A 14,564-nucleotide genomic window follows, 5' to 3' on the forward strand; every position below is an offset into this window, starting at 1 on the left:
CTTTACTCTGGCTATTTCTATTTCCATACCCGTAAAATGGCAATAAAAGGTATCCAGCTGTCACAACTTTGAGGAAGGGTAATTAATGCAGAGATTAGGTATTAAAGTGGAAAGCACTATATATTTTAAAGACTGTTATATTCAGAATATTCATTATTCAGGATAATTTAGCAATTACAATTTATAGATTTTTAAGACCAATGGGGACCATCTTCTTATGATCTAGCCTAAATTTGTCCACCCAGAGACCATAGGACTTTACTCAGTGATTTTCATCTGCAGATCCAGAAGCTGAAGCTGAGCTGAGTACGTCTAGTGATGCAGCAGGAACCACAGCCTCTCTAGGCTATTACCAGCCTCACAGGGGCTGAAGCTGATCTTAAAGCAGAAATATTATTGACAGATTTCTGTTCCTTCCATCTCCTGGGCTTCGTTTTCTATTTTCATATTTTGCTGGCTTCTTTCTTAACTTCTTTTTTTCCAAATCACTCTTGAAGATTCCAATTTCCAGACAACAACAAAAACACCAAACTCACATGAATAACAACATGTTTCTTTGATAAAGAAAAGAGGGTTATGATGAATAGTACATTGCCTCTGTTTGTGTAAACTTTTTGATTAAAACATGGCAGGGAAGAAAATTGTCACCAAATGGGCAATTCCAGGAATGTTGACAATTTTTCACAGAAAGCACATTTAAAAGATAAAGCCCAGCTTTAAGAGAAAAGCTTTTTCCATTTTCTTTGAAAACAGACAGAAGATATAATGATGCATAGCTGATTACATAGGTGACCCATTGGTCCCTGCTGGTGGTCTCCAGCTGATGGCACACCACCAAGTCTCTTGCTGTCCCCATGCATCTCCCACTGCTGCCCTGGCTTTGCTCAGCTGATAAACTAGGCACCAGCAGTCCATGCTACTAGAGAACATCTGATCATTGCTGGAGTCCAGCTGGTTTGCCTCTGTGGCTGGATATGAGGCTAATGAAAGCTTCAGAGGAGAAGGTTTCTCCATCATGGAGTTTCACAATGCTGACACAACCTTTTGCCAGGTCTCCAAACTTTTCTCGTCAGGGGCCTCTATACTTCCAAAGCAACGGCACTGCACATCTAATTTTAGATGAGAGGAGCAATTAGTAATTAAAAATAATAATCCTGAAGTGTTTGAGTTTTACTTTCCTTGATTGCCACATGCACAGAATCTTAATTCCACTGACGGATCCTGTGCTTTTGTCTTTAACATACTAATGCATTTCTCCTCCAGAGCAGGCTGGAGTCTCCAGCCTGGATTTGTGGGTGGCATGAAGGATCTCCCTGACCCAGGACTGTTCATTCCTCCTTGTCTGTAACAGTTGTTTATAGCTCTCAGAGAAAACTGGGCATGATTTTGTTGTCAACAAATTGTTTTAAAGAGAATTTTCATTAGTTACTCATATTTTGATCCCAGGGGTTCCTCAAAGACTTTATGGAGAACTTGTTTGCAAGGTACATACTTTGATGTATTTCTGTGGTTTGTTGGTTGTTATTTTGTTTCTTTGTTGTTTGTTTTGTTTTGTTTTTGCTGTTTGTTTTTTGGTTTGGTTTGGTTTTTTGTTTTGTTATTTTTTTGTCCCAAAGGGTTAAAGCTTGATGAGAGACCAGGGCTCACTTAGAAGTTAGCCCAATATCAAAATGGGTTTCTTGTGTTAGAGCACAGTTTCCTATGCTAGCAGTTAGTTTCATAAAGGTAGCCAACACCTCCCCCTAGGATGAACATGCAATGCATTTCATATTGTTCTGCAAAAATAATAAAAAGTCTTTGTAAAAGTTCTGTGTCACCTGAAGAGGTGAAATTTTGCCCTTCATTGATCATATATGGAGGCATTTGCCTCCATGTGGCATTTGCAGTGCCACATATTGATGCAGAATGAATGGGCGAATTCCCTTCACTTTCTTATCTATACGTTATCTGTACATCACTTGAAACTACTGGTAGATGAGAAATTATGGAAGTGGAAAGATTCATAAATGTTATTTGAGGATTAATGATGAGAAGAAAGAATACCATCGTAAAGGTAGCAACTTCCATCAGACCATGGGCTACCTGACTGCTGTCCAAAGCCAGGATTTCAGCAAGGAAAGATACACAGTGGAGGGAAAGGTAAAGAAGTTCAAATTCAACTTTTAATTCCAGTTCTATAGATCACAGGTGTTCTTGGATAAAGTACGTGTTCGGTACTTAGACGTGTCTATCTGGCTTAATGACATGGTCCAAACCCCAGATGTGAACTGAGCTCTGGCACAACATTGTAGGCACTGCACGGCACTGGCAGTGAGCAGAAGAGCTCCCTGGATATGTAACAGGCCTCCTGTCCTGCATTTAAAAAACGTCTGGACTTTGAGGGATGCACCTCCATGTACATTTGCCTAGTGTAAGCCAGGTGCACATTCCCAGGTGGAAGGACACATTGCTTCACTTGCCACAGAGGGAGCTCCACAGACCCTCAGATGAGACCTTTGCCTCTACCTGCAAGGCTCTGGGTGCGATGAATCCCACCATCAGTAGCCACAATTCAACTTAGCCCTTTGTGAGGAGCCCTGTTCTTTTTTCCTAAACTCAGCCTCCTTTCAGAATATCCCTAAAGTTTCTTGCTTCCAAAAGCTGGGCCACTGCACTTTAGCCTTGCTCTCTGCTGGTTGCCAAAGCACAACATGGCAGAGATTTATCTGGCCAGCCACCTACCAGCAAAGCAGACATGTCCAAGGCTCTCAGAATGCTGAGATGCTCACTGCAACACTTCCAGAAACTGCAATGTTGTACATTTATCCAGCATCTGCTTGAGGAATGTGCATCTCTAATAACCATCAAAGTACAAAGGCAGTCAGATGTTAACACCTCTCTTTCCACCCCTTTGTTTCAAACCACTTCAAGGAAGCTTTATAAACTATGCTGATGAATGGAAGGTCCAGCACTGGAAAAAAAAAAATGCAAGATATGCTGCTTTATTTCTTCCTTCATGAGGAGAGAACGGCCTCCACTGAAGCAGGGAAATAGAAAATGAACCTCAGAGGCAGTCAAGCAAAATTTCAGACAGAGCCTTACTCGTGTGATTCTGTTTAATCACCGTCCATTTCCTCTTCACTCTTCAACTAAATAATAAATATGGAGTGGCTTTTTTCATTACCATTTAAGCCAGAACTGGTCCTGGAGAAAATGTGAAAATAAGGGTCGAGCCTTGAAATCAGTGGATTTCAAGATGCTATTTTGAATACAAGCCACCTGTGTAAATTTATAATCCAATAATTAATAATCCAGCACCTTTTTATCTTAGAAACTCTCAGGAGTAATTTCCACATCTGAGCACAGCACACATCATAAATCCACTCCAAATGATTTTTAAATTTGTCCTTTCCAATTCCGGTTTGAATTGACATTTTGTTCTGGTTGAAGTGGCATCCTCAGACGCCTTCTCCCCTGCAATTAGCTGAGATTAAGCAGTTGGAGGAGCAGCACAGCAAAGATCAGAAATGCTCGTAGTCACTGACGCTTTGATCATACTGAACAGCAGAACAGCAGTAGGCTGTAGTTTGTGACTTTGTTACATAAATAAATATATTTCTGAGACTGCTTTAAAATGATCCATAGCAGACTGTGCCAGCAAGCAGACTGCATTTCTGACTGCCAGCAAGCAGCTCATGTGCTGGAGTCTGTCTGCAGCTTCAGTGCAAAACACGAGACATCTTTTTCTTTCCTCAATATTTGTATCTCCCTGCACTATTTAATGACATTAAAAAGGATCTAGGTGTGTTGCAAATGTGGATCTGGATTTATTTAATCGTTGTCAATCTGAAAATATTCAGAGGTCTGGGTTATTAGTATTTTCTGTAGGTGCTACGGCTCTTTTTGGGGCATGTGCGCCAGCTATCCCAGTAATGTGAGCAGCCTGAGACAGGCAGCACAGCAGAGGGTTTTAGTCACACCCTATTCATTGAATTTAATAGCAGTTGAGCAGCTAAAACCCCTTATCGGTGCTGTGGAAGTGCATCCCAGGGTGAGTGTACGCTGGCCTCAGCAGCCTGAATCCTATCAGCTAATGCTGCCTGCTTGGCTGCACCCTGGGCAGGGCACGCAGTGCGGGCAGCGAAGTTTGATACATGGGCTGAGTTAGTGTGAGCATTTGGAAAGTGAGGTGATCTGTGTAGTCACACACACTTCTTAACGCTTTAAAAAAACTTTATTTTCAGTTCCTGGTACTTGAAGGCCAGCTCTGAGATGCTACAAGACCAACCAGACCTAGAGTACTTTGGCCTTTGTACATCCAGACAAATAAAAATTAGATAAGTAACTCCCTCAAAACTCACAGAAATGTTTAAGACCCTCTGCATTCAACTTGTTGGCCTCTGCTTTAAATTCCTCAAATGCTCAACAGCTGTTTGCAGGGCTGCTGATATTTTTATCCCTGAACTGGCTCTCTCCCTCTCTCTGTCACCATGCTGGGGGATGCCTTGCCACTCCCTAGATAATGTAATATATATATATAGTGAAATCAAAGTTACGTACCCAATGGGATGCTCATCTTGTCATGTGGTCAATAAAATTCCCTAGCAGTTGCATAGCCCCTTGCGCGTATGCAAGCATGTGGAGAACTAGTTGAAACAGAGAGTGGTTAAGGAGACCAGTCTTTGTACAGGAGAGGTTCAGAGCAGGAGCTGAAAAAATAAGAAAAAAAATAGAGAGAGGTCAGAAATGGGAGAGAGACCCAGCTAGAGAAAAAAAAAAAAAAAAAAATAGGGAAAGAAACACTAACAAATCATTTTTTCCTAGGGGATTTCCTGCAGGTGGACTCCTGTGGTAGATCTTTATTGAAAGAGTAACATCTGGCTTTCATAAATAGCTTTTGAGCAGTACCTTTAAATGAATTTGCAGAACAAGGAAGCATCATTATCTTCATTTTACCTGCGGGAAAGCTTAGGAAAAGAGAACCAATTTACTTAAAGTAAAACTTTCTTCCAGACGAAACAGCTATAGCCTCTTGAGTCACTCTTCACTGCTCCCCTGGCAGAGCTCTGGCTCTGCCATACCTCCAGATCTCAGTGTGATCAGACTGAGGCAAAGTGGCTTTGCTGTACATTTCCTATGTTGCACAGCTAGACACATTTTTTAGGCAGAAGTGATCACTTTCTCCTTTTGTTGTCCAAATTTCATTCTTCCTTCCCCATCCCTCTGTTGTTTAATAATAAAACATGCTGCTCATCACTGCTCAGAAGCATTTAAAAAAGTTGCCTGCAGAGACACCAGAAGAATATGGACTGGTTCCCAGACAGCTAATCCCATGCACATAACATCCTCTGAACAACGCTGCAGGAGGGATGTACCTGTGGGCAGAGCACACAGCCATGGGGATGGTTTCCCTCCAGAGCTGGCACAACCCAACTTGAGGGCAGAGGGATCTGAGATGTCTCCAAGAGGCTGGGATTTTTTTTTATTTTTTTGACCAAAGTTTGACAGTACCCACCATGTCTCCCACCAGGGACACAGCAGTTAGTGGGGATGGCACTGCAATAACCACTTTCCCCCAAATCAGCTCCCAAAGCAGCAGTTTGCAGCATTTGCAAACTTTTCAGGTATGATGAAGCCTGGTTTTGGGTGAGAATCAGTTTTGGCTCTGGCCGCTTAATCCAGTCAATACCTGGTCCAGCCAGCTGCCCACATGAACATCCCCACATCGAATTTTAAAAAAGCAGGAAGGGATACAAGAGGAAATGATCTGCGGGGGCTCAGCCACCACATCTGCTGGCAGGTCACAGCTGACTCTGCTGTTCTACATGTGTTTGTTGCTTCCGCTAATCCCAGCGGGCTGAAGTGATTTATTTTCCCATTCTGTTTTTGTAAGCCATCCATTGGCAGCAGCCAAAGTCAATCAATTGCTTCAACCGGAGCTCGCAGTGCAGGCAGCAGTCCTACAAGGCAAAGATGAGAAGTGGCAGGAGGGAGAGAGCGGGCGGCTGGGGAGCATCCACACACCCAGCCGCTCATGGCCAGAGGTTTGAGCAGTCAACCTGTGACATCCCGGTGTTACTCAGTGTGAAGAATGAGGCTAGGCAACCCCATAGCACACTAAGGGCTGAGGATCATCGCCTTCGCCAGCAGAAACCTCCTGGTCCAGCTAAGGAGCTGGCCATGGAAAAATAAACAGGAGACTTGCAAATATGGTCAAAACCCTCATGTCTGTGGAATTAGTATTCCTTTCCTGGAAAGCAAAGGCCACCTTGTGCCATCTCTGCTTCTTTTCCTTTGAGCTAAAATATAAAAGGTCTGTTGTACAGAAAAGGTATTCTTCAGGTGTCCTCCAACAGAACCCTCTGAGGTAAGACAGTGAGCAGACCCAGAGGATTTCCTTGCTCCTACAATGCTGTTCTTTTACTACCAAAATACTCAGGAACAAGGAAGCATGATAAGACAGTAAGAGTAATTTCAATAATGACCTTTTATAAAAAAGTAAAAAAATATGGCAAAGTACTTCAGAAATGTCACTATATTTTTCATTCACTGTATATCTGTGAGACAAGCTCACCGAGGCACAGGATACGTGTATTAGCTGTGTGCCCTTCACCACCCCAACAGCAGTCACCTTGTCCTCAAATGTGTGATATCGCTGAAGTGACGGATGGCAATGTCAGAGACCAGTATGGCACAAGACAAGAGAGTACCTCCCTTGTGTAGGGGGACTACAGAGGGAATTTAAGCAAACAGCTCAATCTTATAAGATTGAAAGAAAAATAAAAGAGAAAAAAATATCATGTTGCTTCTTTAAAAAAGAAAATCGTCTCTGTTCTTTTCAAATATGGAAGAGAACGTCAATGTGACCTCAATTTATGTGATGTCAACATACATGTATATGAAGGGCCTGGAACACAAGTCATATGAGGAGCAGCTGAGGGACCTGGGATTGTTTAGTCTGGAGGATGCTCAGGGGAGACCTTATTGCTCTCTATAACTACCTGAAAGGAAGGTGTGGGGAGATGGGGCTCAGCATTTTCTCACAGGTAACTAGTAGATAGATAACTAGTGATATGGCCTCAAGTTGTGCCAGGGGAGGTTTGGGTTAGAGATTAGGAGACATTTCTTCTCAGAAAGAGCAATCAGGCATTGGAACAAGTTGCCCAGGGAGGTGGTGGAGTCACCATCCCTGGGGGTGTTCAAGGAAAGGTTGCACGTGATGCTTAAGGACATGGTTTAGTGCTGACATTGGCAGTAGGTAGGTAGTTGGACCAGATGATCTCAGAGGTCTCTTCCAACCTTAATGATTCTGTGAATCTATGATGTAAAACTTTTGATTTATGTGAAAAATAAATCATGCTTTTCTCCATTGTACTCCTTTCTTCAGCTATAGCCTCACCTAATTTTGCACCCAACTTCAAGGCCCTCCACAGGCAAATGCAAGCCACCGTGTCACCACAGCCTCTGTTTCTTTCAAAAGGCATCTGAAAACAATTAACTATTGCCATTCTTGTCTTCATTTTGTGCAGTGAACAGCAGCAAGCACATAGTGAGAAAATACCGAGGGCACCTCCGAACAAAGATCGAGTCTGGAGAAGGAACCATACCCGTCCGGTGCCACAACGCAGCGCAGACGTGGGACGGCGTGCTGCTGGGAGAGCAGCTCATCACCATGTCCTGCACAGACAAAATCGCCAGGTACCGTACCACCAGATGCATGTGCATCATGAATCTCTTTGCATGTGGAAATGAAGTTTGATGCCACAAAAAAACGATGGCTACTGGTGGGGGAATAACTCACAGGTGCTGACAAAGCCTGCAGAAACAAAGACTGCCTTTGTATGCAAAGATAGACCCTATAAATAGGATGGAATGTAAATAGGACGTTTTCCCAAATTCTCCATGGGTCGTTAGTTGCTCTTTACAGTGTGACAAAAATATAAACCCTCTTTTCAGCATTTTCTGCCAGTAGAATTTCAGTGTGCAAATAAAATACATCTTATTGCTCTTATTGGATCATTTACTGCAAAACTTGCAAACCAACCATCACGCAGATAAGCTTACCTCATCTGCACCAATAAAGTGCCCTAAATACTGTTAAGAATATTGCTAATATTTTAAATGTCATTGCAGAGCTCTCTTGTCACAGCCACCTCCGTGGCTTTCCACTCTGTCTTGTAAATATGACATATCTTTATGGAGAATAATTGGCATTTACAAATATTCCATAATTACTCCATGGTGGCACATAAGATGTCATCATACTTGCTTTTCTCTATTTAGAGCATTAACTGATAACAAATGATGGTTATCACAAACTGAAAACAAAGCATGTGCAGTTGGATGCATACTTATACAGTCAGTATATACCTCTACATGCATGTATACTTATGCTCATAATTATATATATAATGTTTATAGACGTAGCTCTCCATGTAAAATACACCGCATTATAACTATAAAAATGTAAATGTTACGATCAAATTCTCTGCTGGAATATGGTTCCTAAGAACTCAGCTAAATTACAGCAGTTGAGAATCTGGCCCAATCATTAAAAGCCAATATAAGCAAAATCTTTTTAAAAAGTACAAAGCTTTTGTTTATTGTAAATGTATAAATTATTCACTTAGCTTTAACCAGATGACCTACTAGAGTTCAATTGGTCTGTAGGCTTAGCAAAGCCTGGCGTTTTGGCAAAAAAATGTACGACTGAACCAGCAAATGTAAATACTAACAGGCTCAAAAGACAGAACACAAAATCCACACTCTGCTAAGCGTAATCATCACAAATGTTGTGCTTGCATGACAGATAAAGAGTATCTTCTGCTATAATGTTTTCATTTATTCATAAAGAGATAAAAGAAAACCCAAACTGTTTTCAGTGGATCTCCCACACTGTTTCAGATGCAGCTGGGTTTTCCAAATTCAGACTCAAAAAAAAAAAAAAAAAAAGAAAAAATTCAAGTTTGAGAATTGAAATATTGCACTCTCTGTGGTTTTGAATGTCATTAGCCAGTGAATTAAATATCAGCTTTGCAAACGGTGTTGATGTGGATGCTGACTGTAATACACACTCTCAGAAGCTAGTTTTTCTCCAAGCACATCTGCTAAGCACGTTCAGTGAATCCTTTCCTTGTTGCCACATGTCTAAGCAGTCTGTGAAGAAAAAAGAATCTACCAGGATTTTTCCAGGATTACAAAACTCCAGGATTAAAAAACAGCCTCCAAACTACACATCTTTTTGTCATAACTTCTGTTGGGCTCACAGGTTCTAATTTGGGAATCACTGTAGTATTGAAAGCAAAGCACCGATACAGGAAATGTTCACAAAAACATGTCTATCATGGTAGAAAATAAGCAGTCCCTGCAGGGCAAGCCACTGGTGAGTATGTTGTCAGTGATTTTTGGCTGCTAGAAATGTTATGTAGGGCTTAGCAAAGACTGGTGAGAAAAGGCTTGGATATGACATATTCAATAAACTTGATCCCAAATTTCAGTTTACCATATTAAATACGATCTATGATCAACCTTTGTCCTTATCCTCCTCACCCATACAGAGAAGAAGTCAAAGATTTCACCTCACCTATGTGTCATAACATAGAGTATTTTTTTGCCTTCATCTCTGGACATAGAAAGTACAGACAGGAGTGGAGTTTGGTGAACAATGATATTGGTGTGCGAGGGCCCTTTCCCCGCCTCTCTGCCCCAGTGGAGAAATCAGAAAGTGGTTTCCATGCCATTCTTCAGATTCCAAATATTTGCTCTAACACAACGAGAGTTGACTCGTCAAATGTCTGCAGGATGCAGGAATCTAGTTTCACATCATCTGGACTTGTCTAGCAATGAGAAAAATAAAAATCTCCAGAGCTGAAATTCATGTTTGTATAACCAAGATTTGACAAAAATCTGACTTGTATACTTTGGATTTTATTGCTTGTAAAAGCCCCTCAGGAACACTGGGCTATTAGAGAATGTTTTCTCTTGAGAACCTAACCAGCTGCTAAAATATACATCATTTTGCATTATTTGCAAAGGACATTGCTATCAGAATATCAAAGATCCAAGAATAGAGTTACCCAGAAAAGTGAATAACATTCTATAAATCTTATATCTAACAATTTATGTTCTTCCTGCTCAGAGGATAGCCACAAGCAGGGAGTGATTTAATCAGATTTATTTGTTATTCAAAGGCATTTAGCAATTTTTATTACTATCACCACAAATTTGAGAGAATTTGATGCTTGGTATGCATTATTCTGGTTCTGTGGCTGTGTTGAGATTGCAGGATAAACAGCCTGGTATCATACCTATTCCCTTACTGAATTAAGGCACAAACACTTCTAGCATGAATACTCATGTTATTTGCTCGGGCAGGGAATTACGAGGTGAAATTCTGCAACTGCATTATAGAGGAGGTCAGACTAGATCTTGGTGGTTCCTTCTGGCTTTAAAATCCTATGCATTTATATGTGCAAATTTAAAGTTTGGGCTCCGTGAATCCCCAGATAACCCACCCTGAGAGAGTGTTAGCTTTTACACTCAGAACTTTTGTGAGTCTCACAGTGCAGCTAAAGTCAGTTCAGCCTTTTTGTGCCACAGATTTTAGGATTAAACCATGTTCTTTAGACCCGAAATTCATTAGTTACACTAACACCTAGGATTTTGACTTTCATTTCTCTCTGTAATGTACACCGTGAAAAAGAGCAATATCATGAGCTAAATAGTTCTGAAAAAGATCAACTGTTTGGGGAAAAATGTGAGTAACTTAACATTTTCTTGATCAGAAGTTATATTATCGCCTTTATATCAACAAAGATATCCTAGGTCAACATCACAGCCCTAAAAAAGCTTATTTTTTTATTTTTTCATGGAATCAAACCCATTCATACAATGGACTAGATTAAAATTCTGTTCCTCTCACTCTCTCACACCAAGGCTGGACATGGAATTAGCTCGTACCTTTGCTTATTAGAAAGTCAGTGCCAAGTTAACGCTGCTGGTGGTGGAAGCCTCTACATTTTCTGTCCAGATGTTTGAAGAAAAACATACAAGCACACACACTAAAGGACACACAATTAGATAAAGAAAGGATATGTCTAGAGTTCAGCTGCTCTTCAAAGATTCAAGTGCAGCGATCAACATTTTGTAAAGCCCAGCACTAAATTCTCACCTTGGACCCTCATAAATGTCCAGAATAGTAAGGTCTGAAAGGCACTCTGGCTCCTACCAGCCATGGAGATGAGTTTTGCAGCATTCCCTTAGTGCCCTGGGGCTTGGGGACAGAGGCTGTCTGTGTCCCTTTCGGTGACACAGTCCCCAGCTGCACAAAGAGAGCCCAGAGCTTCCACGCTCCCCTGCACAACTCTTCTGGCTTCCCACAACACACCAAGCATATACATGCACTCCAGATTTGCAGGTAATAATTTGCACAAACAAATACTTTCATATATAAAATAAGAAGTCCCAAATGTCTCTACTTCTTTTTTCTTAAAGTAGGAGAAATATACTGGGGAAAAAAAATATTAAAGAATGGTATATTTCTGTTACTGAAGTCCATCATCCTTTGGTTAGACTTATAGAGGAAAGACAGTATCTGCCACAGAGTCCAGAAACTTCCTTCCTTTCCATAAGCTTTGTCTTCTGACTCATGGAAACTCTGTCTGAGCTTCAGGCCAAGCTCCTTCCACCATGATTCAAGCCCTAGTCCCACCATGTCCCTGGTTTGCCAACACATACTGTCTGTCCTTCCTCTTGTATGGTCCCTTGCTCTGCACTCTGAGCTCATCAAACTTATACATCTCATCATCAGCACCTGGCTCCCTTCATCTTCCATGCAGAGAAAGTAGAGAAATTATTTCTCCCATCACCAGCCAATCCGTAATAGCTGAGCATTCCCCCCTGAATAGCTGCACAGAAAGTTTTAATGATGACCATTGCCTGTGGTTTGGCAGAGAAGAGCAATAGAACTGGGAGTGCAAGGAGGAGGCCACCATGACACAGCAGCCTCATAGCATGAAGTAGTGTTTCCAGGTCATTTATCATCACTGTAGAAATGTGTGCAGATTATTTAGAGGATCTAAATGCAAGCATTCAATGCTAAGGTTTACATAAAAATCGGTTCTTATCTGGGAGGCTGAGTTGTGTAGTGAACTGCTCTTCCCCAAGACCCTCTTCCTTGATACATCTCAACAAATGGATTGGAGATCTTAAACTCTGACCTAGCTGATACATTTACTTTGGAGAGGTGCCAGCTTTCCGTGCATCCAATGTGCATCTAATAGTGTATGAATGTACCAACAAACGCACGAGACAAGGCACTTGTCCTCTTCCAGAAGGTGGCCTCTGCCAACTGCCAATCTGCAGCTGCCCTTGCAGGATGCAGGCCTGAAGAAAGTGTTTACACAGGATCTGGGGGAAACAGTCCTCACAAACATTGTCTTTATACAGCAAATAAAAGCCAGAATTCGGCGTGTATCTTGTAAGCTCTGGCCTTGAAATTGTTTTCTTACTACAGCTTCTTAAAAGGTCACCTTTAAAAGACTGTGTATTTTCTTGCTACCAGGTTAATGGTCATCAACTTCCTTGTACTTCACAGAAACAGTGGCATTAAGCCTGGGGGTTAAATAAGACCTAGAACATCTAAATTATACCTCACCTATAAAATGTCACAAACAGTAACAAAAGACCTCCAAACTTGGCATTACAGCCCCGACAGTCTGTTCCTGTCCCATGGCTAAGGTTCATAACTTATGTGGGCCCACAAGCTAGAGGGATCTTTTTTTGAGAATATCTTTAAAGTGTTGCAAGGTAATGTGGTCTTAAAGTACTGTTGCAGGATTTAGCAGTGGGAATCTGAAAGCACTTTACAAGATGATTTGGGCACATTAAACTATATTTAAATATAGCATATAAAAATGCAAGACTAAAAGTCAGTGTTAGAAACTGGCATTCTTAGATCTATTTTAGCATTAGCCCGTCGACCGGAGCCATTGTTAACAGAAGGCTGAGCCTGACAAGGTAACTGTTAAGAAAAGCTACTTCAAAGGCTGCATATTAATGTAAATGAAAATCAATTAGCACAGCGAGATCTTCAATTAGAGATGATTTGTGCACATGATTTGTAATTCTCCCTCTTAACCCCTTTCTGTGTGACTGAGATTTCAATTTCAATCTTTCACCATGAGGTATATTCCAGAAAACATATATAAACCACCCACTGTTAAAATACAGATCAAAAACTAATGCACTAGTTCCAGTTTCCAAACCAATAATAGCTAAATGGTCATATAAATAGGAACACCACAGGTGTTCTGCTGAGCACAGGCCACCATGAATAACAATTTATATTGTGTGAAGCATAGCTGGAAATATTGGTAATAGAAACTGTGGTACAGGAGGTTAACAACACGCCAAGTGGGTAAGACTTAAAGCTCTTAATAACGACACAAATAGTGTGTGTTTTATTAAAAGCCTTAACAAAATAAGCTTTGAAATTCATCAGCAGTGCATTTTAACAGCCGAGGTTTCCAAAGGTCCCCAGGAGACACTTCAGCCTCAGCTTCAACAGCAGGTGGACAGTGCTCCCCAAAACGCTGTGAAGCATCGATGCCAATTTCTCCACATCTCAGTTTTGAAGCCATTTGAGGGCAGGCAGGCACCAAAGTTTCTCTTTGAATGATGCCACGTGCAAACCAAGGCTGCAAATAACTTGGGGGTGTCTTGGGGATATATTTCCCTGAATGCCTCACAGGTGGTATTGGTTGGTGAAGAGCGCAGGAGGCGGCAGGGGCTCGGTGGGGCCAGGAGAGCACGGCGTCTCATTAAAGAAAGGCTGCCTTGGTCTGGGATGCCTCCCAGCTCGCCGCTGGCATTTCCATGATTGACAAACAGGCAAAAATATATTGATTTAAGGATTATCTATATTGAAAACCAGACGCTGGATTTTGTCTTTGTAAACAGTGCAGTAATATCTGCTGTTTGAACAAAAGGAAGGGTATTCTTTCCTTCCATTTAAGCACTGAAAGCTCCCACATTTAGGTGAAAAGGGGAGACATTTGTTTTTGTTGATCCTGCTTGCTGAAGATTTTGTTGTGCTTTTTTTTTTTTTTAATGATCTGTGGCTAAGGGAGCAGTGGGTTGATTTTCTCTTTAGTGTAAGGGTTATTAAGGAGCACACAGCATATAAGTTATTAGAGAGATGCCTGGCCTTGAAAACAGCCCTTAAAATCTTGCTCAATTAGGAAAATTCAGAATGATCCAGCATATTTCTTCATAGTGAGAAAAGTCACTTTGATATATTGAGGACCCAAAATGTAACACTGCATTGCTCTGAATAATAATTTTATTTTGAAAAGCTGCATTTGAAGTGAGCACTTTGTTACAGATGGGAACACAGCTACTTTCATACACCTAAATTAGGCTATAGAGAAATTGCTCCTTCAGAAATGAACACCCATACTGATAGCTTCACTGTTGCTCAGAGAACTTTCCTTATCATCCACCTTAAAAAAAAAAAAAAAAAAAAAAAAAAAAAAAAAAAACAAGTTTTGTTGTTACAATTCAGTGCAGTATCCGTGTTTGTTGGT

At 41.1% G+C, this 14,564-nt stretch overlaps 1 protein-coding gene across 2 annotated transcripts in view; it reads left to right on the plus strand.

Moving 5' to 3' along the window:
* ADARB2 (adenosine deaminase RNA specific B2 (inactive)) overlaps positions 1-14,564 on the plus strand; it is a 311,487-nt gene that overhangs the window by 281,307 nt on the left and 15,616 nt on the right. For both annotated transcript variants that reach the window (XM_021269585.4, XM_027450468.3), the window contains one exon: positions 7,509-7,677. In XM_021269585.4, coding sequence (XP_021125260.2) covers positions 7,509-7,677 — 169 coding nt within the window. The remainder of the gene's footprint in view (positions 1-7,508; positions 7,678-14,564) is intronic.

This window comes from Anas platyrhynchos, chromosome 2 (assembly GCF_047663525.1).
Source record: "Anas platyrhynchos isolate ZD024472 breed Pekin duck chromosome 2, IASCAAS_PekinDuck_T2T, whole genome shotgun sequence".
Taxonomy (NCBI): domain Eukaryota; kingdom Metazoa; phylum Chordata; class Aves; order Anseriformes; family Anatidae; genus Anas; species Anas platyrhynchos.